The sequence below is a fragment of the Colius striatus genome, chromosome 9 (genome assembly GCF_028858725.1).
Source record: "Colius striatus isolate bColStr4 chromosome 9, bColStr4.1.hap1, whole genome shotgun sequence".
NCBI lineage: Eukaryota > Metazoa > Chordata > Aves > Coliiformes > Coliidae > Colius > Colius striatus.
Window position 1 is genome coordinate 22126785 of NC_084767.1, and position 24247 is coordinate 22151031.

Sequence of the window (24247 nt, forward strand, 5' to 3'; positions counted from 1 at the left end):
GAAGAATACCTCACAAACTTGCGCTACCAACTCGTTAGGTCTTCATTTCAGACAAAATAAAGAAGCCTGTGATAGAAGAAGTGGAGAGGACTGAAGGGTACTAGGAAGCAGAATGCTCTTTGGGGACCAGAAACAAAATAAAGCTCAAAGAAGAATTTTTCTAGTAGGAAAGGACTGGGGTCTAGGAATCTAAAATACTTATCTGAAGGGTGAATCCTCTATTCCCTGCGTGTGCATCTTGCAATGGCAGACTAAGCTGCAGCCAAACTGAAGGAACACGCAAACCTACCCTGGTATCTTCACAATGCAGTTCATAGAGATCCACAGAATCATAAAGTTCCAGAATGGTGGCGGTTGGAATGGACCTCCAGAGGATCATCCAGCCCAGTCCCCTGCTAAAGCAGGTTCCCCTCAATCAGGGGGTAGAGGAATGTGTCCAGGTGAGTTTGGAAAGCTCCAGAGGAGCAGACTCCACACCCTCCCTGGGCAGCCTGAGCCAGAGCTCCCTCACCTAAACAGCAAAATTGTTTCTCCTCGTGTTCCACTGGCTCTTCCTGTGTTCCAACTTGTTTCTATTACCCATTGTCTTGTCATTGGGCACTAAGAAAAAGGACTGGATCCAGCCTTTCAACACACTAACTTGTATTTGGTTTGGGTTTTGTTCACTTTAAGTACTAAAAAGACCAAAGGATCAGAATCTACTTATTAGAAACAATTTAGCATTCAAGAGTGAGTAAATATGAGGCCAATGTAGGTTTGCTACTCTGGTGCACAGTTGGCTGCCACGTGTGATGCTTTCTGTTGTGCTCTGGCTGGCTTGTGTTATTTTGCAAAGTAAAGGCAGTCATTTCTAAGTGAATGAAAGCTATAAGCATTTCCACTTCACTCTGCAGTTGTCATCAGCTATTGATATCGGATCAATGTTTTGCTGGACGTCTGTCTAAAATTGGTATCTAACTATTCTCATTAAAGTAAATTTCAAATAACTAAAAATGCTCAAATGTCTGTAAAATGCCAAAAGCATTGAAGCACCTTTTTTTGGTGAAGCACACAGGTGCAGAGGAAAAAACATAATTTGGGAATGTTAAGCTGAAGATCATGTTCCCATGACTACAGTTTTATTTTTAAATTACTTTTTATTTACGGAGTGCTATGGTGTATAGTCATTATAGCACCTCAGCTCTTAAGAATACTTAAATTATTTTTCTCACATCAGAAAAGTTTGGTAAGCACAACACAGGTGAAATTGTCTTGATCTGAAATCCAGAGTGCGTAATAGTTGTGTGGTTTTATTCTCACTCCTTCCTCTGTCACTGTAAGCCAAAATAAATTGTTTTGTACCTTTTAGAAGGCACATCACAAATAGGTTTAGATTAACATAATATCAGCTCTTTGTGTTGTCAGCTTAGGAGCCTTAAGCCGTCTCTTATGAAAGGAAAGATAATACATACAAAAGTAAAGGTGGGTTTTGTGCAGGGTGAGGAGTGATAGTAGGTCTCTCTGTCTTCCCACTGTTAGGATTGAACCCAGAACCAGTCCTGTTCACTGGCATTTCAGACGCTTCTGAGCACGTGCCATTCAATCCCTTGCTGCTCAAGTGGCTTTAGACCATGGCTTGTCTTAGACTTTCTACTACAGGTTGACCAGTTGTGATCAGCCCACACAGTCATTAGGAGCTTTCTCCTGTTAATTTCCATTTGTTCTGCATCTCAACTGTTGCATTGGGCAACTTCCTCCTCCTGCAAGAGCCTTCTGCTACTACCCTCCCTCTAATCTCTCCCCACTCCCTATGGCTTATCCTGTGTTCAGATACTACTTGATCCTGGGACAAAATGTAACTTGGTTTTGTCTCTGTGGTAGTAACTGGACTCAGTCTTTTGGCTCTCTAGAGCCATCCTGTCTTCAGTACTCTGCTCATTGTGGCTCTCTCCTTTTGCAGCTTTATCAGTTAATCTATCAGTTGCTTCCTGCTCCTCTGAAACCCTCAAGCCCTCTGAAATAACTAGACCAGCTCCATAACTTGGTTTTCCCCACCATGCACAGCCAACCCCTCAGCCAGAGCTGCAGTGTGGGCTCTTGCTCTTCAGTTCTTTCTCTCTTGTTCTCCTTTTACTCAGCCATGCCTTTTGCTTCCATTGGTGTGGAGTGTCTTGCTTCCTGCAAATGGATTTTTTCCATGCGTGTGGGCTTTTGATGTCTGACTTCTGTTCTTGTCCTCTTTCCTGACACCCCTGCGTAGTGTATGCTATCATGTATGTGACAGGTTGTCTCTTTTTGCTTTTGGTGTCTCCTTTAACATCTTTACTACAATTTACACAGTGCTTCTGCCTTTAACAATGTGCCCGAGTTCAAAATAACACAGTATACTATATTAAAAGTGAGTTAGATTTGATTTTTTTCTTTTGAGCTTTCAACTCAAGGGTCAAGAGCTGAGTAACAGTCAGATGGTCTGGCATTGCAGCTTGGTCCAGGGCTCTAGCATTGCCCAGGGAAGTGGAAGCCTACATATTTTTATCTTGTTAAGCATATATGAGCCTTTCAGCTTCTAATTAAGGAGGAAGATATGCCAGGGGAGCTTTTGTAAACCTCAGGATCCAAAAATGTTTCACTTCAAGTCTTCTAAATAATGTCAGATTTATCCAAAACTGATAGAACACATGTTTGATTATTTTAAAGATGCTAATAGATTAGAGATGACACTTTTGGAGAGAGAAGGCCTTTAAGCATGAATTTGTCACCTCTTCTGGTGTCGCCATGTGTCTTGCTGTGCTCACATGAATTAATCTCCAGCTCCTTAGTTGAACTTGCCATTGGGCTACATGCCAAACCTACGTTTGTAGAGCTAGTGAGAAAGGCAGGGCTTCAGAGAGGTGGATTTTCAAGCTTTTGAATGTGGCTTCAGTGTTTGAACAATATTACATCTTCAGGCAGTGCTTTATAGAAGTATTGCAGTTTTCTCCTCTTGGGGAGATCCAAAAAATTGTTTCCCTAGTCTGTCAAATGGCACCACATTGTTTGAGTAGGATCCAGGAGAGAAAAGCTCACCCTGTTTTATTTTAAGTTTTTATTCCCAGTAGAGCAGACAGTTTTCCTGACCTTTTTACATTCTCATAGCCCAGATATTTTCCTTTGGACTCCTTTCTTTATGCCACCATATAGATGAACCATCATTTTCCACGTGTTATGCTTGCCAAACTTTCTATGCATTACATCAGGAACTCTGCCTGTGAATCTGTTCTGTCAAGCGAATGATACTTTTAATCCATCATCGCAGTAAAACAGATCAGTCTCTATTGTGGAGGAAATAATGATTAGAAATTACACAGCTGACATTTTAACTCTAAAAAATTACTGACTTTCTTATTTAAATGTTAGATTTTGTATTTTAGGAAATAGATTGCACACTTCTAAATGAATTGGAATATTATGTAGGTCTTATTGTACACAGATACTTTTGAACAAAGAGGTCCCTATTTACAAGAGTTTTCAAGACCATATCTTCATATGAGACGTTCGTCTCATTCCCCTTCTGCTTGCAAATGTGACATTTAAAAACTTGAGTGTACACAAGACTCTTTTTCTTAAATACCTTTGATGAAAGGAAAGCTGGGATACCTAATACAAGTGCTTTATCCTAAGTGTACTTTTATGTGAGTTGAAAAATCATCTTCAGACATCTTGTATAGTGAAATGATCTCTGACTGAATCTGTTTTCAAACATAAGTTGTGATTATATGCAAAGCTAAAGTCAAAAAGAAAAAAAGGAGACTCCTTACTTGAGGCACTTTATTCTTTTCTCTTTGAAAGAAAAGTTCATCTTTTGGAAGTGAAAGTTTTAATTCTGAACCTTTTTAGAAATTTTAATTCTGTATGTGCATTTAATTTTGAATTGTGTCTGTGAATTCATTAAATAGTCTTTTATTTTTGACATTTCAGGTGCAGTGGCAAGCACAGAAGTAAAGATGAAATTACAAGAATTTGTCTTAAATAAGAAGAAGGCATTGGCACACCGAAATCTCAACCACTGTATATCCAGTGACCCTCGCTTCTGGTACGGGTAAGTGGTACTGGGCTTATCTTTATGATTCAGCCAGTGCCACCTTTTTTCACAGTTGCTGGTGATGTGGGGAATAGATGTGATGTGTTTACAGTTATAGAACCAGGGTTTGACTTTGCTCTATATTCTCAAAATGCATTTTTCAGAGGGTTTCAGTGGGAATGACTATTATATCTTCTGTGATGGTGATATTTCTCCAGTGATTATTTTAGTCTTTGCCATTAACTTTGATGAATGATCATTCAAACTCTCAAATTCCACCATCAAGATCAACTTTTATCTTTCACCAGAGGAGTACTAAAATGATGAGGGAACTGGAACATCTCTCTGACAAGGTTTAGGTGGGAGAAGACTTGAGAGAGGACCTTATCAAGGCTGATAAATACCTAAAAGGCAGATGTCAACAGGATGGGGCCGGTCTTTTTCCTGTGGTGTCCAGTGACAGGACAAGGGGTAAAGGGCACAAACTGGAACACAAGAAGTTCCACTGGAATGTGAGGAGAAGCTTCTGTGCTGTTCAGGTGAGGGACCCTGGCTCAGGCTGCCCAGGGAGGGGGTGGAGTCTCCTTCTCTGGAGGTCTTCAGGACCCTCCTGGACACATTCCTGTGTGACCTGATCAAGGGGAACCTGCTTTAGCAGGAGTTTGGACTGGATGATCTGTAGAGGTCCCTTCCAACTCCATCATTCTGGGATTCTGTGTGATTTATAAGTTCTCTATCTTTTCACCCAGGATTTCATCTTGCCAGGCATTATAAAGCTTGAACTTCAGTAAAATGGAGAAATTACTTTTTCTGTTCAGTAAATTGCAACTAAGGATAGTTGACCTGATGTTATATTTTGAAAGCTTTTAATGTTCACTGATCATCTTGGTCTCTCAGCATTGGAAGTTTGGTTGACTCGGCTCTTCTCTGCAAAGTGCTGGAAACACAGAGGATGTCGTGTCTGCTCTTCTGATCACAATTGCCCCAACATCTATGTTTTCAACTCAAAGTTGTCAACTATTGGTCTCCAAGAAAACCCAAATGACACGTGAGCCGAGAACATAACAGCTGATGTTAGAATGACATGGGAATGAAGAGTGATTTCTTCAATGCACCAAGTAGCAAATAGAAGTGATGTCATTATTAATGACATACGAGTTTCAGTGCCAGAAGTTCACTTTTTCAGGGTATAAAAGAAAATCTGAAAATTTGATATGATTTGAAAACTTCCATTGCTCTAACACTGTGAATATCTATATTTAAAAAAAGATGGATATTGTCTCTAGTGACTATAAAATTAATGACATTTTGAGTGACGAAATTCAAGGAAATTTTTGTAATGAAATTTATGTTCAAACTGAGTGTCTGGCAGCATTTTAAGTCTTAGGAAACGAACATGTATTGATGAGGTCATAGCTGGAAGATGTTTCCAAGTTCAAGAAGCTAAGCTGAAATAAAAATTGAAAGATATCCCAGCTATGAGCCAGTACAGAAATGCTGAAGTGTAGTTGGCAGAAAACTTAAAAAATTATTCAAGCAGGGTGAGATTGAACAGTTTTAATACATCTCTGAAAATCTAATCTAAGACTTGGAAATTGTATGGTTATGGCATCAGTTAAAGTAGTGAAATGTTCTTAGTTTCTGGAAAGACAATATTTAAGGCCCACTTGGTCTCTATCAAGGATAGCTGAAGAAACAGGAGAAACTGGATTTTGGTCAAGGCAACATAAATATCTGTTTTGGAGAACTGATTTTACACTGATAGTAAATAAATACTTTCTTCCAAACCCTTTGATCCTTTGGCCCTAGAGAATCCTGGCATGGAATAACCATCATAGGTGAATTTAGAATAAATTTGGGGGTGGTCTAAATTCCTTATGTTTTGCACAGTTTTCAATTAACTGCTTTTCACCCAAAATGCAGCACTGGGAAGTGAGTCAAAGAGCAGCAGTCAGCCATATCCCTGCGTGTTACAGGGCCAGGGATGATGCAGGTGGCCGTTTACCCAAGGCATGTTTAAGATTTTAGCACATTCTCTGCCTTGTTTTAAGCTAATGCTGAGAACTTTCTGAGCACCAATATATTGTTTAGGTTTTTTGTGGCATTCCTGTGATGCTGCAGGGATGCCAACGGGTAGAGACGACATACAAAGTGTTGCACAGGGGGCCATCCATTTTTTTTACAGGCTCGCCATCCCCTTATCTTCCTCGAGGCATCTGTTTTCTGCTGGGGAGAGGAGGAGTATTCTGGTGTCTAACACAAGATGTGAAGAGGATGAGAGAGCCTCTGAGGCCTCTTTCCAAGGGTCTGTCTCAGTGAGAAGTCTCAGGCAGGCATGAGCTTGTTCTGCTCAGCCTCTGAGGAGGGCAGATGGGAGCAGGGCCGCGTGACTGCAGGGCCTTGTCTTGTGGTGGAGGATTTTTAAATGCAACCTTCAGTCGCTGAGGCAGAAGTTGAAGATTTTTCATTTCCATTCTATTTTTAAAAAAACAAAAAAAGAAGAAAAAAAAAGAGTAAACCTTTAAATTAATTACATATTAGTATTTTTATATGGTATCTTGTAGGTTACTAATTCAGTTACAGCGGTATTTATGTAGGCACATACTTCTAATGTGATTCAATTGGGTGGTGTTTGGATCTAACACACAGAAATGAGGCTTGCAGAAGATAGGGTTGATGCTCCTACTGTGAGCAGGCAAGCCAATTAAGTGGTAACAGATGCTGAAATAGTCTTTTAAATGACATACATGCTTTTAAGCACTTCCTTTGGTCTTATTAAGGTTTGTGAATTCCTTTTTTTAAAAAAAATTAAAGCATTACTTGGAAAAAAGAGATTCCCTGAGGGTATTGAGCACCACCATGGCTCTACGTCAATGGCTCTGACATCAAATACCTTCTGTTGACATATGAAACAACTGTTGTTCCCTGTGCCCTTTGGGCCAGGCCTCAGTTGTCCACTGAGATGAAGACTTCTTGCCTTCAGTATCTTCTGTCTCGTTGAGCTTCATTCAGCACTATGGGTTGTTGGTGCAACACTGAGTGCTTGGAGTTAGTGCATATCTTCTGATTAATCACTGATGTTAAAGGGCATTGTAGCACACACACGTGTGGATCAGCCCTTGAGATGAAAAGGGACCAGTTTTAGGGGTTTTGCAGAATATAGGCATAGTCCTAGTGAACTAAATGAAAGAGAGGAAATTGGTGATGCTCGGTAATGTTGCTCAGTCTTCAGTCCTAAGGTATTCAAGCCACTTTGGTAACTCTATTTAGTATCTCCAGCTCCAGTCTGTATGTAATTGTTTAAAATAGCTTTGTGGACCATAATTTTCAGATTACATTGGTGATAGGCAAAGGCAGAAGAGGTTCTTTTGAATTTCATTGTCAGACTGTCTATCCTGTGGATTCAGAACACACTGGGCAGCCCTGCTCCCAAGAGATTTAACTCTTCAAGATAGTTAATGTAATTAAGAGTGGCTTAGCAGGAACACAGAGCAACTTGGGCTTAGCAAACAGAGCTATTATTTCCCTAGGAAGTTTTCAGAAATGTTCTTGGGAAGTAGTTGCTCAATGCGATGGCAATCATGAAAGGGAATTCGAGTGCTTGCATGGTGAGGAGGAAGAGGGATATAATTACATATTAAATTATTCTAATGTACATAGGTGTCTACAGTCTCTGTACACAAAGCATTCTAGCACAGATACGTATGTTTCAATACACATTGAGTTCACATTGGGTGAGGCTGAAGTATCACATGTGCTTTGCTGTGCACACAGGTGTTTGAAGGACTTCGGAGCTCAAAGAGCAGGGTGCCTTATGTGGAGGTGTGTGCTTTCAGGAATGCCTGCAAACTGGATTTAGTATACAGTTTGACTGCTTTCAAGACCTCTGAAATTCTTGAACGGGCACACAGATCAGTGCATTTTGCTTGAGGCAGCATAGGGTGTTGGATCCCAGTCCTTGAACCATATAATGTGTTCTTGTTTGCAGAGCTAAATATCTGTCATTCAGCAACACCAAAGCACATCTGAACAGGCCCTTTGAGTTCCTGTACGTTCCCTAACAAGGTGATGAAAATAGCTTCAATGTAGGTGATTGTGCAGCTTAAGTTGTGATTAAAAAAAGTAAACAAAAATGGAAAAAGAAATATCTCTTGCTTGTACAGGCAAAAAATGTCATTGTGTGCCATGATGGGTTTGAGGGCTCTTGGCTTGCAGCATCCAGGCATCCTGTTTGTGAAACATCTCTCTGTGCTGCTTTCCCATGGTATGAGCAGATCCGGGCAGAGAAAGCGACTTCTGTTTTCAGGAGGGATTCAAATATTTTTCAGCTTGGTCCTGTTTTGATTTCAGGTGATGATTAAACTGTGCATGCATGCGGGTATTTATTGGTGCGAATGTAAAAGAGTACACAGCGTGGATGAATGCTGATGAGAAATACAATAGTGTGAGAGCCCAAAAAATGATTGTGCCTGTATGTACAGAGAAGTCGAGAATATAAAGGGGAGGAGGATTAGGAAATGAATCATACTGCTTGGTAAGAACTGTGACTATAGAAAATTTTGATATAGATCAGTGAACTTCTCAGAGGTTTTTTTGTAAAGTATCACCCTGAGAATTCAATATATTTTCCTTATGTTTTGTTAGCTCCTTATTTTTTTGGGAGGTGTCACTTGTAGTAGAATGGATGCTGTGTATCTCACCAAACAGTTTATTTCAATTTGAGCTTCCAGGACGTACTGCTTGAGGAATTGGTGTCATTTTCATCAGAGAATGACTCTTTTTGGTTCCTTAAAGAACCTTCTGTAGGAGAATATTTTAAACCAATGCCCTCCGAGAATGCCTGTATTATTAAAACAGGAAAGGCTGCGGGAACTGGGGCTGTTTAGTCTGGAGAAGAGGAGACTGAGGGGGGATCTTGTTAATATTTACAAATATCTAAATGATGGGTGTCAGGAGGTTGGGACATCCCTTTTTTCAATGGTATCTAGCAACAGGACAAAGGGTAATGGGATGAAGCTGGAACACAAAAAGTCCACTTAGATATAAGAAAGAACTATTTCACTGTTCAGGTGAGGGAGCCCTGGCACAGGCTGCCCAGAGGGGTTGTGGAGTCTCCTTCCTTGGAGGTCTTCAAGACCCGCCTGGACATGTTCCTATGCGACATGATCTAGATTGACCTGCTTCTGCAGGGGGATTGGTCTAGATGATCTCTAAAGGTCCGTTCCAACCCCTACCATTCTATGATTCTGTGATACTCACTTTCTCTTGTCCCATATTTTTTCATATTTTGAAGAAGTAATACAGGGTTTAAATTCTCTTTAAGGGATAAAATTGTTTGGTAGCCTTATGGCTGTCACCTGCATAACTAAATCAGTCATTCTGTTGATGTAGCTATTCTGCTACTATGCACAGTCCAGAGCCTTTCCAAAGTCTTTACACATCAGGGTTGGTAGAGCTCCTCAGAAGTGACAAAGCTGGGTACAAGTCAATAAGTAGGAAAGGTGCAGCCAACAAACTGGTAGGAGGTTTAGAAAACTCATTCATTATTTAATGTCCTTAGCAAACAGACTGTCATTTACTTCCAGCAGCCTACTCAAACAAAACTACAAAATACCAGCTTTGAGGAGTTAATCTGGAAAGATGTTGAATACTTTGGTGGTGTCTCTGCTCAGTACTTGGGGCAGCGAAGCAAAAGACAGACTACCTATGCAGCACAACTGCTGTTAGCTTACTTAAACATGTGGCACCTCACATGCTCATCATTCACCTTTGCATCTTTAGACTCTGAGGATTATTCAGTGGAGCTCTTCATCAGTTCTGTGGTTGAGGGGAGTACCAACACCCAAACAACACCCATGCTTAGCCTCAAGAAAGTGACTTCCCATAAAAATTATACTTGTGGCTAAATATCTTCATGAGTTGAACTGTGCTCAACAGAGTGATTCTCATACTGAAACTTAAGCATATGGTTAGTTACCTCCCAGTATATTACACTTCAGTGTCCTTTTTATATGAGTGCCTAGATGAAGAAAGCTAGTACCAATATCTTTTCTTTTGCACTGCTCCCCAATAACTAAGCCAACCGACAAGGTGAAGCTGCAGTCGTTCACCTTTGTGTGTCACTGGTGTAAAGCTACTCCCTTCTCTTTCTCTTTCCTTCTGTACAGGAAGACACAGCACAGCTCTCTGGACCAGAGCTCCCCACCCCAAAGTGGCGTCTCCGGCACCTACAATCACCCTGTACTGGGGATGTATGATTCCAAAGATGACTTCCCACTCAGAAAAACAGGTAACGCTCCTGTTGATTTTCCATGTTGCTTACTGTCTTTGCTGTGACACTTGATCCTCTGATTTAGTATTTTTTTTTAAAGATGTGTTACTGAAAAGCTGTCCTTCATGGGGTGTTTTATTTAACATGCACTTGCACCATCCTTGTCTGTCACTGTCCGTGCAGTATTGGAGGGAGGCTAGAGTGCTTTGGGTGTGTGAGCTGCAGGCAGGAGATAGCAGAGTTATGTGTCAAAGTTTGTGAGATGTTTTCACAGATTCACAGCTAATACAGAGTTCTGGGTGTCTCGGGACAAAATATGTTTTGCTGAGTGAGAAGAGTGCCAAGAAAAGTGCATTTCTTCTGGGATTTGCATTTTATATACAAGCTTATACTTAAATAAAAATGTTTCTTCCAGTCGAAGCGTTGGGTGGGACGTCTTGCAAGGGTTTTGGTTCACACCTAGACAGTTATTTCTCGGTTAGGCTGTTCCCTGCATGGTGGCTAAGCAGTTCAGTTATTTCTAAACTATATATTATGTAAACTAGGTTGTTTTGGTTGTCTGTAGTCCTCAGCTCCGCATTGCAAGCCTATGCTAAGACAGCCACAGCTTCTAACCTGGCCAACTTGTGATCCTCGACTGCTTCCTTTGGGGAGTAGCTGAGCTTCCCCAAATTCATCCCAGTTTGGGGAGCAGTGATGCTCATATGGATGATGCAGACAGTGCAGTGTGTTGGAAGTCATTTCAGAATAGGCAAAAAACTTTGCTGAAAAGGCAGAGTGGAGGTAAGGGGAAAGCAGAGGTGAGATTGAACTTCGTACCTTCTGCATGGTGCTGCCTAGCTGTTTTTCAGGTGTGCTTTGTGGATCCTCAAATATGGAGTGATGAGCAACCAATACTCAGAACTGTCAAATCCTTATGATGAGGGGTGCTGATGATGTGTTAACCAAACTTCTCTGGGGGTTTTCTGCTGTCTCTGCTCCAATTGGCTGTCCTAAGTCAGTTTCCAAGAGCTGGCAACCCCTCCATTTCATTTTTGTTCACATCTCCTAATAGTTAGAAGCAGAGCAATTCTTAGGTAGAGCAAATGTTTTAACACAATGCCCATTACCTTTGTAAACTTGAGATGTTTTTTCTTTCTTTCTTTCACCACCCAATGAGAAGAAAATATACCTCCACACAGACTTTGTGCCTCCTGACTCCCAGTACTTTGCATTAAAAGACTTTTTTAAGAACAAGGCGGAGAGAAACCTCATGAGACTCAACAAGGGCAAGTGCAGAGCCTTCTATGAGTGCATAACCAGCTGGTTAGATGAGGGGAGAGCAGCGGATGTCATCTACCTCGATTTCAGCAAGGCTTTTGACACTGTCTCCCATAACATCCTCATCAGAAAGCTCAGGCAGTGTGGCTTGGATGAGTGGACAGTGAGGTGGATCGAGAGCTGGCTGAATGACAGAGCCCAGAGGGTGGTGATCAGTGGCACAGAATTGAGTTGGAGGCCTGTGGCCAGTGGAGTTCCACAGGGATGGGTTCTGGGGCCAGTCTTGTTCAACATCAACGACCTGGATGAGGGGACAGAGTGTACCCTCAGCAAGTTGGCTGATGACCCCAAAATGGGAGGACTGGCTGATTCCCCAGAAGGCTGTGCTGCCATTCAGCGGGATCTCAACCAGCTTGAGAGTTGGGCAGAGAGGAACCTCATGAGGTTCAACAAGGGCAAGTGCAGAGTCCTGCATCTGGGAAGGAACAACCCCATGCACCAGTACAGGCTGGGGATTGACCTGCTGGAGAGCAGCTCTGCAGAGAGAGAGCTGGGAGTCCTGGCTGAATAATAAATTGAACATGAGCCAGCAATGTGCCCTCATGGCCAAGAAAGCCAATGGCATCCTGGGATGCATCAAGAAGAGTGTGCCCAGCAGATTGAGGGAGGTTCTCCTCCTCCTCTTCTCTGGTGAGACCTCATGTGGAGTCCTGTGTCCAATTCTGGACTGCCCAGCTCATGAGGGAGAGGGAAGTTCTAGAGGGAGTCCAGTGTAGGACCACCCAGATGGTCAAGGGATTGGAGCATCTTCCTTATGAGGAAAGGCTGAGGATGTTTGGCCTGGAGAGGAGGAGACTGAGGGGGACCTCATTAATACAAGTGTTTGAAAGGTGTATGTCAAGAGAATAGGGCAACACTCTTTTTCTGGAGTGTCCAGTGATAGAAGAAGAGGTAATGGACAAAAGCTGGAACACAAAATGAAGGAAACTTAAACTGAAGGAAAAACTTCTTTACTGTAAGGATGATGGAGTCCTGACACAGGCTGCCCAGGGGGATGTGGAGTCTCCTTCTCTGGAGGTTTTCGAAACCTACCTGGACGCTTTCCTGAGAGACCTGATCTAGGTGAACCTGCTTCTACAGTGGGGGTGGACTAGATGTTAGAAGTCCTTTCAAACCCCTACCAATCTGTGATTCTGTGATTCTATGAACCATAGTGGCTGGCCTATTGGATTGATTTCTGGATGTGTTCCCATCTTCTGTGCAGCAAGCTATCTTCTCCCTCACCAGACAGGGTGGATTGGGTGCCAAGTGCCAAGCCATTCAACGGCACAAGAAGTCGATCAAAAAATAGGCAAGCCCTTTCCAGAACATGTTTGGTTTTTTTTCCCAGGCACATTGTATCTTTACTGGTGGTAGTTTTAACTGCACCCCTTCTGGAAGACTTCAAAAGTAGATCTTAGAAAACTGGATTTGCTCAAGGGTAGGGCAACCTCTAATCTCTCTTTCTAGATTATGGAAGACCAAACACCACATTAGATGTGGTAAATGATGCTGCATTGTCTATGTTTGGGACAGCCAAAGAGACACTATCTAGGCTTTGAGACTTTGCCTTTTGTAGGGAAGATGAGTATTGGAGGACTGTCCTTGAAGAAGACTTCATTCATTCATACAGCCAGCAAAGTACAAAGATGGGCTTGGCATACATGTCTTCCTGGGAGGAGAGATGCAAGCCTGAGCTGCTAGCAGTCATTGCTGCCATTCACTTTCCTCTGAAGACTTCCAGGCTCCTCTGGGGAACGGCAGTGTTTCCACATAGGGAGGTATCCCTTGGCACCATACCTGTCACATAGGGTCTGTGGACTGTGTCATTCCAAGAGATTTTTAACTATTTTCTATACTTTGTGATACAAGGTGATTCGTCTCTGGTGTGTTGGCATCCCTACAGCATGAACAGGCTTTGACATGAACAAAACCTCCCTTGGTCATCACTTCAGAGGACCTGACTGATCAGGTGGAGTTTGAGGATTGACTGTTTTTGTTCCCAGTGTTCTGGAAGGGGATTTCTACAGGAGAAGGAAGATGTCTGCACACCTCACCCGTTTGCTACTCCCAAACCCAAGTTCTCAATAAGATTCTGGCTGAATAAAGGCCCAGTCAGACAGAGTAAATTAAGGATGATGAATGTATCTAATCACATTATTAAAAATGGAAGCAACCAAAATCACTGTTTTTTTTTAAAGAGGAAGATGCTGAGCTGATTTTGTTTTTCCAGAAGGCTGATGCTTATTCTTTTTGGCTACCAGCATTAATCTTTCAGGGACTGGTCTGTGATAGAAATAAGTTCACTTGAAAGGTTCAGGAGAGAATTTTTTTTGTTGTTTTATTTTCCTTTCAATGCAACAGCACTTCAGTCTCTGGCACAGTGATATCCTGCAGAAATCCCATTGCCAAGAATGTTAAGTTGCTTGGAGAAGCAAAGCTCCCGAGCAATCTGGTGTAAACAAAAGGAAGGGAAGGCTGGAGCCCATCCTAAATAAAGTTCTTTATTATGGGTGAGCTTTTCAGATTTTTGGCATCAAGGAAAACTTAGGCTTTGTGTTTGTAATTTAAAACCACCACATCATGTAGTCCAGTTTTATTAAATGTGATTAAATATTTTCAGTTCAAATAACAGAGTCCATCACAATGCACTTCTGATTATAAGGGCTGGAATCTGACCAACATCATCGTTGGGGATAGGATGACTTTGGGGGCTGTGTGAAGACAGTTTGTACCATCATTTCTTCCACTGTGCACATTCAAAAAATTTTTAGGAAGAACAAGTACGTCAATGTACTGCGTTTAAAAAATCCTACCTTTCTTTACTCTCATTTAAAACATCATAATGTGATCACAGTTTGTCCTTTGTGCACACTTGGAGAAAACCTGCTAGTCTAAAACCCAAATTTGACTGTTGTGAGAGAGACCCTGTGAGCCGGACCACACTCACTTTGGTGGAAGAAGACATGTGCTTGAATCATGGCTTAAGATTGCTTGAAAATCTTCAGCATGGGAAACTTGCAACGTGCTCCGAATGCATCCTGTCCCCTGAAATCCCACTCTGGCTGATTTATTTTACTAAATTACATTCCAGTTTCTTGGCCATTTGGTTTCTGCATGAAATTGTTTTCCTGTCAGGCTGCTGGCTGGTGCTTGAATCCTGTTTTTAGCCTGGCTAGGCAATGCATTTCACTCAGTTCCCTCTATCTAAATGCTTTAGGACTCTTCCTTTTTTTAACTGAACGGTCTGGTTGATGTTGCTCATTCTTTTGCTGTTAAATAACAGGATTAGCACATAGATTTTTCTTTGCCCTTTTGTGTACTTTTATTATAAATACATTTCCCTTGGTGTACACATTTGGTGGATAGCTGTTGAGAGGGGGAAAGTGTAAGTGAACTTTTCTGCCCTGGGTCAAGATTGGTGTCTTCCAAATTTAAGGAAACTTTATTATGTGCTGTACTGGCACCCTCTGAGGAAAATCTCTGGAGAATCTTTTCAGAGTGATCTTAGAGACTGGATTGGGGCAGTCTTTTGTAGCTTGTTTTAATAACTCCAAGAACTGTTTGTCCACAGCTTTCTTGGAGCTGCCGAAGTTATTTTTAACTTAGCTTTTCAGTTCTGCATTTCTAAGGAATATGATGTCCTCATTTTCTCTCCAGGACAAAGGTTGTTCATGACATTCCCTGCTTTCTGGAATTTGAGCAGTGGATGTATTAAAACATGCCATTAATTAGAAAGCATGACCACCTTCATTCAGATTTGTAAAAAGATAATTATTTAACTTTTTAACATGTTTTTCCTCCTCCTTATATAGAGGATTTGGTTTGGTTTGGTTTGGTTTGGTTTGGTTTTGGTATGGTTTGGTTTGGGGCTTTTTTTTACATCCAGTTCAGGACTGGACCATGTCCTGTCAAAGACTAGCTTTCCCTCTAACTCCTGCATAAAGTTAGAGTAAGTACTCCTCACATTTGCTGGGACCAGATAGCCAATTAGGATTTCTGATGAATGCCACAGCATTTCAATTAGTTCTTAAAATCAGCAATTTTGCCAAGCTTAGCATCTACAAGTGTCACCTGGCCAGCACATATTCAGCTCAATGGGTTGCATGAACTAGAAACATTTCCCTGGATCTGTATTTAAACCTGACTCCAAAGTGAGAAAAAGGAGCTCATGAGAAGTGTCCTCCAAAGTGTATAAGTGGCTCTTCACTAAGCATAAAAATGGCTGCGTCTTTAGGACCTGGGCAGGTTGTGAAGCAAGGTCACATCTCATTGCTTTTTTTTTTCCTGCTGTTGGATAAAGCAAACCTTTCACATGACACCTGTGCTGTTTCCACCCTGCTTGTGACCACACTGGAGGGATATATGTCTTTGCTGATACTGAATTCCTCTTCTCTGGGCTGACTGCTGATCTTTAAACCTTGTTCCTGACAGATTCGTCAGCAGAGACAATGTTAAGCTGATGTTACCAAAAATGTGGTATTGTTTCATTTTGGCCTTTTTAAATTTGTACTTCCCAGCTCTCTGGTGTTTGCCAAATCGCTGTGACTCCTTGCACACAAGAAGACGTCCTGCATCCATCAAGGGCAACGAGTGGCTGATTTTTGGCATCTTTGGCTCGCTGCCTGGGGCTACTTGGCCCGTGGCTGCCACAGCCACAGTTGCTGTATTTTGTAGAGCATCTCTGAGGCTCTGGGTCTTTACATCCAGTATCACAGCTGGTTTCCCTGGAAAGGCGAAGATCAAAAGGACGTTGGTAGGCATGAAGATTTTAAGGAGGCAAAGAATTCCTGTGGTTCCAAACATGTTTTCATTCTGGAGCTGTAGGATAGCATCTCAGGGTCTGAGTTTCCACTATTTCCAAAACCAGACTGAATTAAATGCCAGACTAGGAGCTTACAAAGACATCTTTGGCAAGCATATGTCTCTGAATTTCCTGCCTAGATAATAAATGAGTGTGTGCATGTGTGTGGTATGTACTTGGGGAAAAATGACAAGTAGAAAGTGTCACAGACCCCTCTTTCAGCTCCTTTTCTAGGGCTACCAGGGAAGAACAAAGACTCTACCCAAAAACATCCCTTCCTAGTGATGTCTCTTGCCTTCTGCAAAAGTCATGACAGAAGAAGGAAAACTGGTTATAGGTCAAGTGCTGCTGTTATAGGTCAAGTTATAGGTCTTGAGGTTTGTGGTAAAAGGAAAACAGAAAGCTATCCTCAACCTTCACAGCTCGTGTGGTTAAGAACTGCCAGGAAAGCAGAGGACTAGAGCATCTGTCTGATGAGGAAAGGCTGCAAGACCTGAGGCTGTTTAAACTGGAGAACAGAAGGCTGAGAGGAGATCTTATCAATGCTGATAAATACCTAAAGGGCGGGTGTTGAGAGGACAAGGCCAGTCTTTTCTGTGGTGTGGCCAGTGACAGGACAAGAAGTAACAGGCACAAGCTGGAACATGGGAAGTTCCACTGGAACACGAGTTAAAACTTCTTTGCTGTGTGGGTGAGGGAGCCCTGGCACAGGCTGCCCAGGAAGGGTGTGGAGTGTCCTTCTCTGGAGGTTTCCAACTTGCCTGGATGCATTCCTGTGCACCCTGATGGAGGGGAACCTGCTTTATCAGGAGGTTGGACTGAATGATCTCTAGAGGTCCCTTCTAACCCCACCATTCTGGGATTCTGTGAAAGGTCCAAGGAGAAGTTTTTAGCTCGATATTGTCAGTCCATGGCTTAGGCACTGCTTTGCTGCAGTGACTTCTGTCAAGGAGTGAAGGAATGCAATGAAAAGGAGACCTCTCCTCATACTTGACTGTATGTGGTATGGTCAGACAGAATCCAGCCCATCTGCCACTTAGAGGGCTGCCCTGGCCAGCATGTTTTTTTTTAATTTCACCATCTTTTGAGACCTATTGCGGAAGAAATCTGACAAATACATCACACATGCTGATGGTCCCAGCAGCCACTACAGCTTCCAGCCCACCAGCCTCCTAAAAGAAATAGAGAAGGCCAATGTTCTTCTGGCTTAGTCAAGCAGGAGCAAATTTGGAACAACTTCTTCTAAGCCCCAGCTTGCACTTAGATGGGTGATGTAGCTTGTCTGCAATGTCTCAATCACTTGCTGCCCGTCCAGAGCTGATCGTGAAACAGACAGAGTGGTCCTTCCCTACGACGTCCCTGCCAGGCACCACAAAGCACGCCTGTGCACTTTGTATATGCATAATAGGGTGCCCATGGGTAGGCTCTGACTGTCTCCTGTTTGCTAGTGTACCTCTTTTTCTGTGCAGAGAGGAGCTTGAGAGAGGAGAGCATGCAGTACCCCATGATGTTGTTGGTGTCCTCGCGGTATTGCAGAAATACAGAGTTGTTTGAGTATTATTTGCAGCTAAGCAGGTGAAATTGTTCTGAACTTCTTGCATTTAAAACAAAGAAAAGGGAAAATGAAAGGATTTGTCAATAATTAAAATGCTGCATTTGTCAAGAAAGGCATAATACCTCTGATTTTGTTCTGATTATTGGAATGTTTGAAGCGGTTTGTTTTATGACAAAGATTGTTTAGAGAAAAATAAAGTAGGCTGAAATCCTGGTGTAGTGTGGGAGTATAATTTCAAGAAAATCTTTGAGCTTTGTATGGCATGGAGTGTCATTCAAGTTGGAGAGCATCTTTGCTTTCCCACCCACGGTGTCCTTCCAGCTGATATGGTCGGAGGGCTGGCTTTCCTGAGCAGCTTGCTGTGTCCCAGGAACCCACACACTGCCTTGGACTGTGCTCTACTGAGAGGAGGCACTGACCTGCACAAGAAATCCCTGTTGTTATAAATACCCTTTCCTGCTCTAAGTGGAGGACGTCAGTCTCTCTAATTCAAAAATAACTTATTCAAGACAAAAATTACTTTATTACTGTGATGCTACAGAACAGCTCTTTGACTGCCTATTGACATTTCAGAGAGTAACAACAAACCAAAGTGCAGCTGGAGGAGCAGAAAATACTTGCTTTAGTCCCTCCTTTTCTTCTGACAATCACTTCTAAATGCATGTTAGTGAATTCTTCACTCATGTGTTTCTTCAGTGGCTGCGAGCTGTGTTCCATGAGCATTGCTTTCCAATGTTCAGATTAGCCTGGAGGCAAAAGGAGGGAGCAAAACCCTTTCCCTTGCTCAGGGCTCTGATAAAGCAGGTGTACTTTTGACATGGGAGGTGAGGATCCATGGGAGGAAAGCTGTCACTTCCCATCAAAGCACTTCTCCAGGAGGACCATCAATGAGGCATCAAAGGAGAAACCTCTTCCAGTAGAAGACATAACAGTCTTGTGGTTTAATATCATCTTTGGGAAGCAGGGCTCTGTGAGGCTCAGGATCTAGCCTTCACTCATTTAGTGAGTCCATCCTTCTCCTTGGTCCTCTCAGCTCCTCCCTGCTTCACAGGGACTGCCAGGAGCATGTGTGGTATCAACTATATGTATATGCCCAGGTCCATTCTGGCCAGAGCTGAGACACTTGGCCTTTGGGCCACTGCATCTAGCAAAAAGAAGAATCAGGTCTGAGCTGGGAGAGACTGGCGGGTTCATGCTTGTCCTCTGTGGGACAGCACTGACCACAAGCATCACATGAACAGCATTCTGAGAGGAGTGGTTTCACCAAAATGAAATGCAAGTTCTAAGGAAACTGTGTCTCTTGAGGCATGTCCTCCTGGCATCTCAGTGCATCATTTCCCTCCCGACCCTCGGTGACTTGCAGCTATGTGTGGCTGATTGATTTTACTGGTTTTATGTTGCTATGTTACAGTTCCTTTGAAGAGCATCCAGGGCAGTAAGAGGCTGGAGGTAGGACAGGTAACTCCTTCCCATAGGAATAGACCAGGGTCTGTAGGCAGGAGGAGGGGAGATTCTTATGGTACAGGTCAAGGAGGAGCCAAAAAAGGCAGCCTGGGCAGAGCTGGTGAAACAAGGCATGGACTTGGTCGTTAGGGCCATGGCAGGAAGCTTTCTAGGTACAGAACAGATTGAAGCTGAAATACAAGGCAATGACTGCTCCGTGAGACTGGCAAAGGATGGAGAACATGCGTGTTCTGACACAGCTTGGACTTCTATTATCAAGTTAAATTTTAGTAAAATTCAGCACATTTCTACAAAATGCCTGTAGGCATTTTTGGGAGAACTTGATTTTAATATTCCACAGAAGTTTTGGCCACCATAGGTCCCTTGCTGGAGTCTCACTGGTTTTGCAGTTGCTCTCTGCCCTTGCCTTCAGGCAACCAGTAGCTCCCTCTGCCACAGGCTCCACAGCTTTTTGGTTGGTGTACAGAAATGTTTTTTCTCTTACATTCTGCAGAGTTTAGTGCTGTTTCAAACACTTTGTTGAAGAAACTTGCTTGGAGGACCTTATTCTCCTTTCTGTTCCTTATCCCCTCCCATGTCTATTACCTTTCTGCTCAGATGATACTTTGAACTATGCAAAGCTGCTGTCTTGATTTAGACTATGGAAAGGGATAAGCAGAGATATGGTATTTCCACGTGTTAGTTTTTCTAGTCCAGTTTTGGCTATGCACAGCAGAAACCCTTGAGGTGCCCTGTTATGCCGTGATGCCACATGGGTTTGTAGTCAGGCAAGCAAATTATAGCAAAGCTGTACAAAAGAGTCAATGTTAAATGCTCAGTTTAATGGGTATTAAAGTTGTCTTTCTACTGCTGAGATGCTGCAACTACTAAACTTCGGCGTGCAAAGTGCCAAATCCTGGTTTTTAATAATTGTTCATTTTAAGGACACAGCCTCCCATGAGTAGTCCTTCCACAGAGTTCTGGCACAATGCTCATGCCAACAGTTTCGAGAAGAAGAAGAAAACCTTTGTCTCTTTCTAATCCTCTACCACTGTTTCTAGATATATTATTTCAGGTGATGCCATCCAGTTTGTTTCTGCAGAAAAACAATTTTTGCCCTGTGATACCTGTCTCCCCAAAGTACTTTTGTGAGGGACCCTGTACTTCTTATCCCACTCTGTTCTAGTACGTGCAAGTATTAAAAGTCAAGATCATTGGCTCTCTTGGGCTTTGGAAGAATAACAGTGAAACATTTTTCAGTCTTTTTGTTTGACCATAGGTGAATTTGGTCATGTCAAGCTTTACCAGGTCGCCTTTACTAGACAGGTCACAATCTGTAGTATTTTGAGAGGCCTTATGTTGCCCATGGGAGCCAGTAATGAGTCTGGGGCAGCACCAAGGCAGGGGACAAAGAAGCCACCAAGTGGATAGCGAATGTTCAGTTGCAGAACTGTGGTCTCTCCCACTTAGGCAAAAGATAGTTTATCTTTGTTGTATCCATTTTCAGGAAGCTCTCTCTCCCCCTCTCCTGTATTTACCCATGGGATAATCTTGGGCATTTGAAGAGGGACAAGGTAATTGTGTTGGCCTTTGCCTGGCTGATGAGGTTTAGAAAGGAGCTTAAAAGTAATGATAAATAAATAGCAACATTTCTCAGTCCCCAGCTGTTGAAATTGAGATGTGCAAGGACTGGGATCAGGGTGTTCATGGTGCATAGTTTGCTTTTTTTTTTAAAATAAATGTGGATGAGTAATGGGAACAGGACAAACTCTGCCCAGGACTTTGCGGTTTTTTTACTTCTGTAGGCTCAATGTCAGATTAGTTCAGCATCTTAGTGGATGCAGTTCTAGGAAGAAGACAGTGAAAATGACATAAATGTTGAAGAGTTGGATTACATGGGTCCTGCTGCAATAAATGATGTATAGAGGGGTAGAGGGTTTGAGCCTGTGAAAACTAGGAAAGCTTTTGGCATATATTCTCATTATTAATTTACTCAGAGGAAAATAAAATATTCTTTGTATAAATCCTTATTATAGGCCTAATTAAGTACGTCACCACTGAAGAAATCCCACTGGCTTTGTTAAGTTGAATCAAATGAGCACGGGCTTCATTTGTTTGCTAAACAGGAATCAAACTGATTTTTTTAATAACTTCAGGGCATTTGTTTGAAACACTTCCTCTTAAGATGCAGAAGACCAGTAGATTTTATAATTTAGCGTTCAATTCTCTGGAGTTTACTCTAGTTAGCAAAGATGGGGAGCAAGGCTTTGTTTGAGCACATTGTCTGGCAGGGTGAAGGTCAAGAGATTTTTGGTGGGTTTGGTGTTCCCAGGCAAATCTGCTGTATTGACTGTCTGGTATTGATAGTTACACGTTGCTTCAATTCTTTTTTTTTTTAATTTGCTTTTAAAAGACAGCTTTCTTCAGTTTAAAAATATTTCTTATTATGTAGTTTAAAAAACATTGAAGTAAGCTTAAATTACTGCTCTGATTTTTTGAAATGCCTCTGTTGGAAGTGACATCTTTTATTATAACATATACTACATATAAATTATTTAAATTTGAGACTGTTGTGCACTGCCTGTGCTGAATATTAATTCCCCTACTTTGAGCTATATAGCACCCAATTTAATGCGTGTAGGGATTATGCTCTCTGAGGTCTTGATGACATGTTAGATTTGGGATTATATCTGAGGGATAAATAGAACAAAATCGGAGCAAACTGAACAAATGCAATTCATTAAATAGGCTGGTGTTTCAAAACTCAGTCCTCCAGCTGAGGAAGCAAAGGAGAAATACACAGAGTTGTTATGCCTGAAAACAGTTTTGCCCAGCAAATTACAATACACTACTTTCATCATAACTTACTCTCTGGGCATTTTCTCTTTTAAGGCTGTAATTTTCTGTCTTCATTCCCTTCCTGTTACATGGAAAGATGTTTTATTGTGGCTGTGCACGTGAATGGATCTGGTCATGTTGGGTGACTTGGAACCGCAGATCTTTTGTTTCCCTGCCCCTGTTTAAGGTGTTTGTAACCAGTTCATTCTCCGTATTTGAAAGCCGAACAGTTGCTTGTCTGTTCCCAACAGTACTTCAGCTGAACACCACACGGGGTATAAATTACATATAAATAAAATTAATGTTGAAGTACGGTTTTTATTGTCACGTTTTTCTTTGTCAGACGATAGATCCCTTCAACAGCCGTGGCATGCGCTTGAATTTCTTTTGGTAGTTGACAGAGCAGATGTATCTAAAATGAATGTATTGGCATCTAGCTGGGAGGCGTTCCCAGTTGTTCCTTAAAGTCTCAACTGGAGCTTCTGGACAGTTACCAATACTCAATATTTGAAACAAAGGTGTGAATTAAAGGATGTAGGATAAAGTACTGGATATTCACATGCACCCAAAGACTGCCTTTAAAATAATAAATACTTTTGTTTTGAAGAGAACTTTGTAAGGGTGCTAGTTAGAGTGTCTCCTTGTATTTTTATATTTTAATTGGTCCACTCTTCTAATACTGGCCTCTGAGCAAATGACAGATTTCTACTCAGTCCTTTACCATTTCATATGCAAATACCCTGTGATTCCCCCTTTGCCAATGCACTTCCAATCCCTACCATTCTATGATTCTATGATAATGCATTTTAAACATGATCTTGAGGAGTGTGCCACTGTTTTTAGTGCTCCCTTTATCTCTTGCTAGCATTTTTCTGTCTAAAACATTCATGAAAATCTCCTTTTTTGTTTTTTTCCTCTCTGAAAAGTTTAATCAAAGAACTGTTTTGATGGCTTAACTTCAAGCATTTGATCCTGAATTCGTCAGCTTTCTGATTTTTGAGCCCAGCTATTATCATTGTGGGGCTTGATCTTTATGTGACCCAGTGGTCAAAGCCAACTGTAGCCAGACTTGGTTAATTCAAATCAATTTGTAAACCCTATTTTCTTTCTTCTAAAGAAATGAAGATTATTTGGCCTTGAGTGTAGGGACCTGAGCGTGTTGGTAGTTAATGGTGAGAGCACAGGATTTGCCAGTTCAAGGGAATTAAGATGCAAAATTTTTAAGAGGTTAAGGAAGGGAAAAGATTGGGCCAGTTCACAAATCTCATAACTGTCAGGAGCCCTCAAGCACCAAAGCAGATATTTCATGTACACTCAAGAGATCAGAAAGTTTACAGAGAAAATCATCTTGCAGGAGGAATCTTCACTTAAGGCTTCATTACCTTTATAAAAATTCAATAAGCTGTGCCATGCAGACGTGTTCGTTGTTGCCAGCTGTCACTAACCCAGAAGCATTAGGGGTTCCCAGGAGTTCAGACTTTTATTGAAATTGTATGTCAAGATTTGGTACAGCAGAAGTTTTTAAGAGAGTCTGTCAAAGGTGTGATTTACACAAAGCAAGTCAGACTGCAGTGTCAGAAAACAGATGCACACCTACCCTTCACAGCCCTGAGGCAGCCCTGAAGTTTCAAAGAATTTGATTTGGGTTGAGATATGGTTTAACTTTGTGGCTGTGACGATGTAACCAAGTTGCTCCCCAAATAAACAAGCCTTCTTCTCACTGGCTCTGGCTTTGGCCTTAGTCGTGTTTTCATGCCCTTTTCCTTGAGGTGACACTGGGTCCAGTTGACACAGGCTCTTCTCACTCCAGTGTGAGTTGCTTCAGGGACACGAACGATCAGAAAAACACTCACCTGCTTTGGTTCTGGAGTTTGATTTTCGTATTTTCTTCCCCTCTGCCCTGGTATGCTTCACCAAACCAGCTCACCCTGCAGTTGGATGATTCCATGGGTGTGGAGCTACCCATTTCAGCATCACATTGAAGATAGCATCTCAGCC

At 42.0% G+C, this 24247-nt stretch overlaps 1 protein-coding gene across 7 annotated transcripts in view; it reads left to right on the forward strand.

The window, feature by feature from the left end:
* The window catches only part of HDAC4 (histone deacetylase 4), a 288250-nt gene that overhangs the window by 173078 nt on the left and 90925 nt on the right, over positions 1 to 24247 (forward strand). For 6 of the 7 annotated variants that reach the window (XM_062002060.1, XM_062002065.1, XM_062002066.1 and 3 more), the window contains 2 exons: positions 3937 to 4057; positions 10207 to 10328. In XM_062002060.1, coding sequence (XP_061858044.1) covers positions 3937 to 4057; positions 10207 to 10328 — 243 coding nt within the window. The remainder of the gene's footprint in view (positions 1 to 3936; positions 4058 to 10206; positions 10329 to 24247) is intronic. The other variant, XM_062002062.1, reaches the window with a different exon arrangement.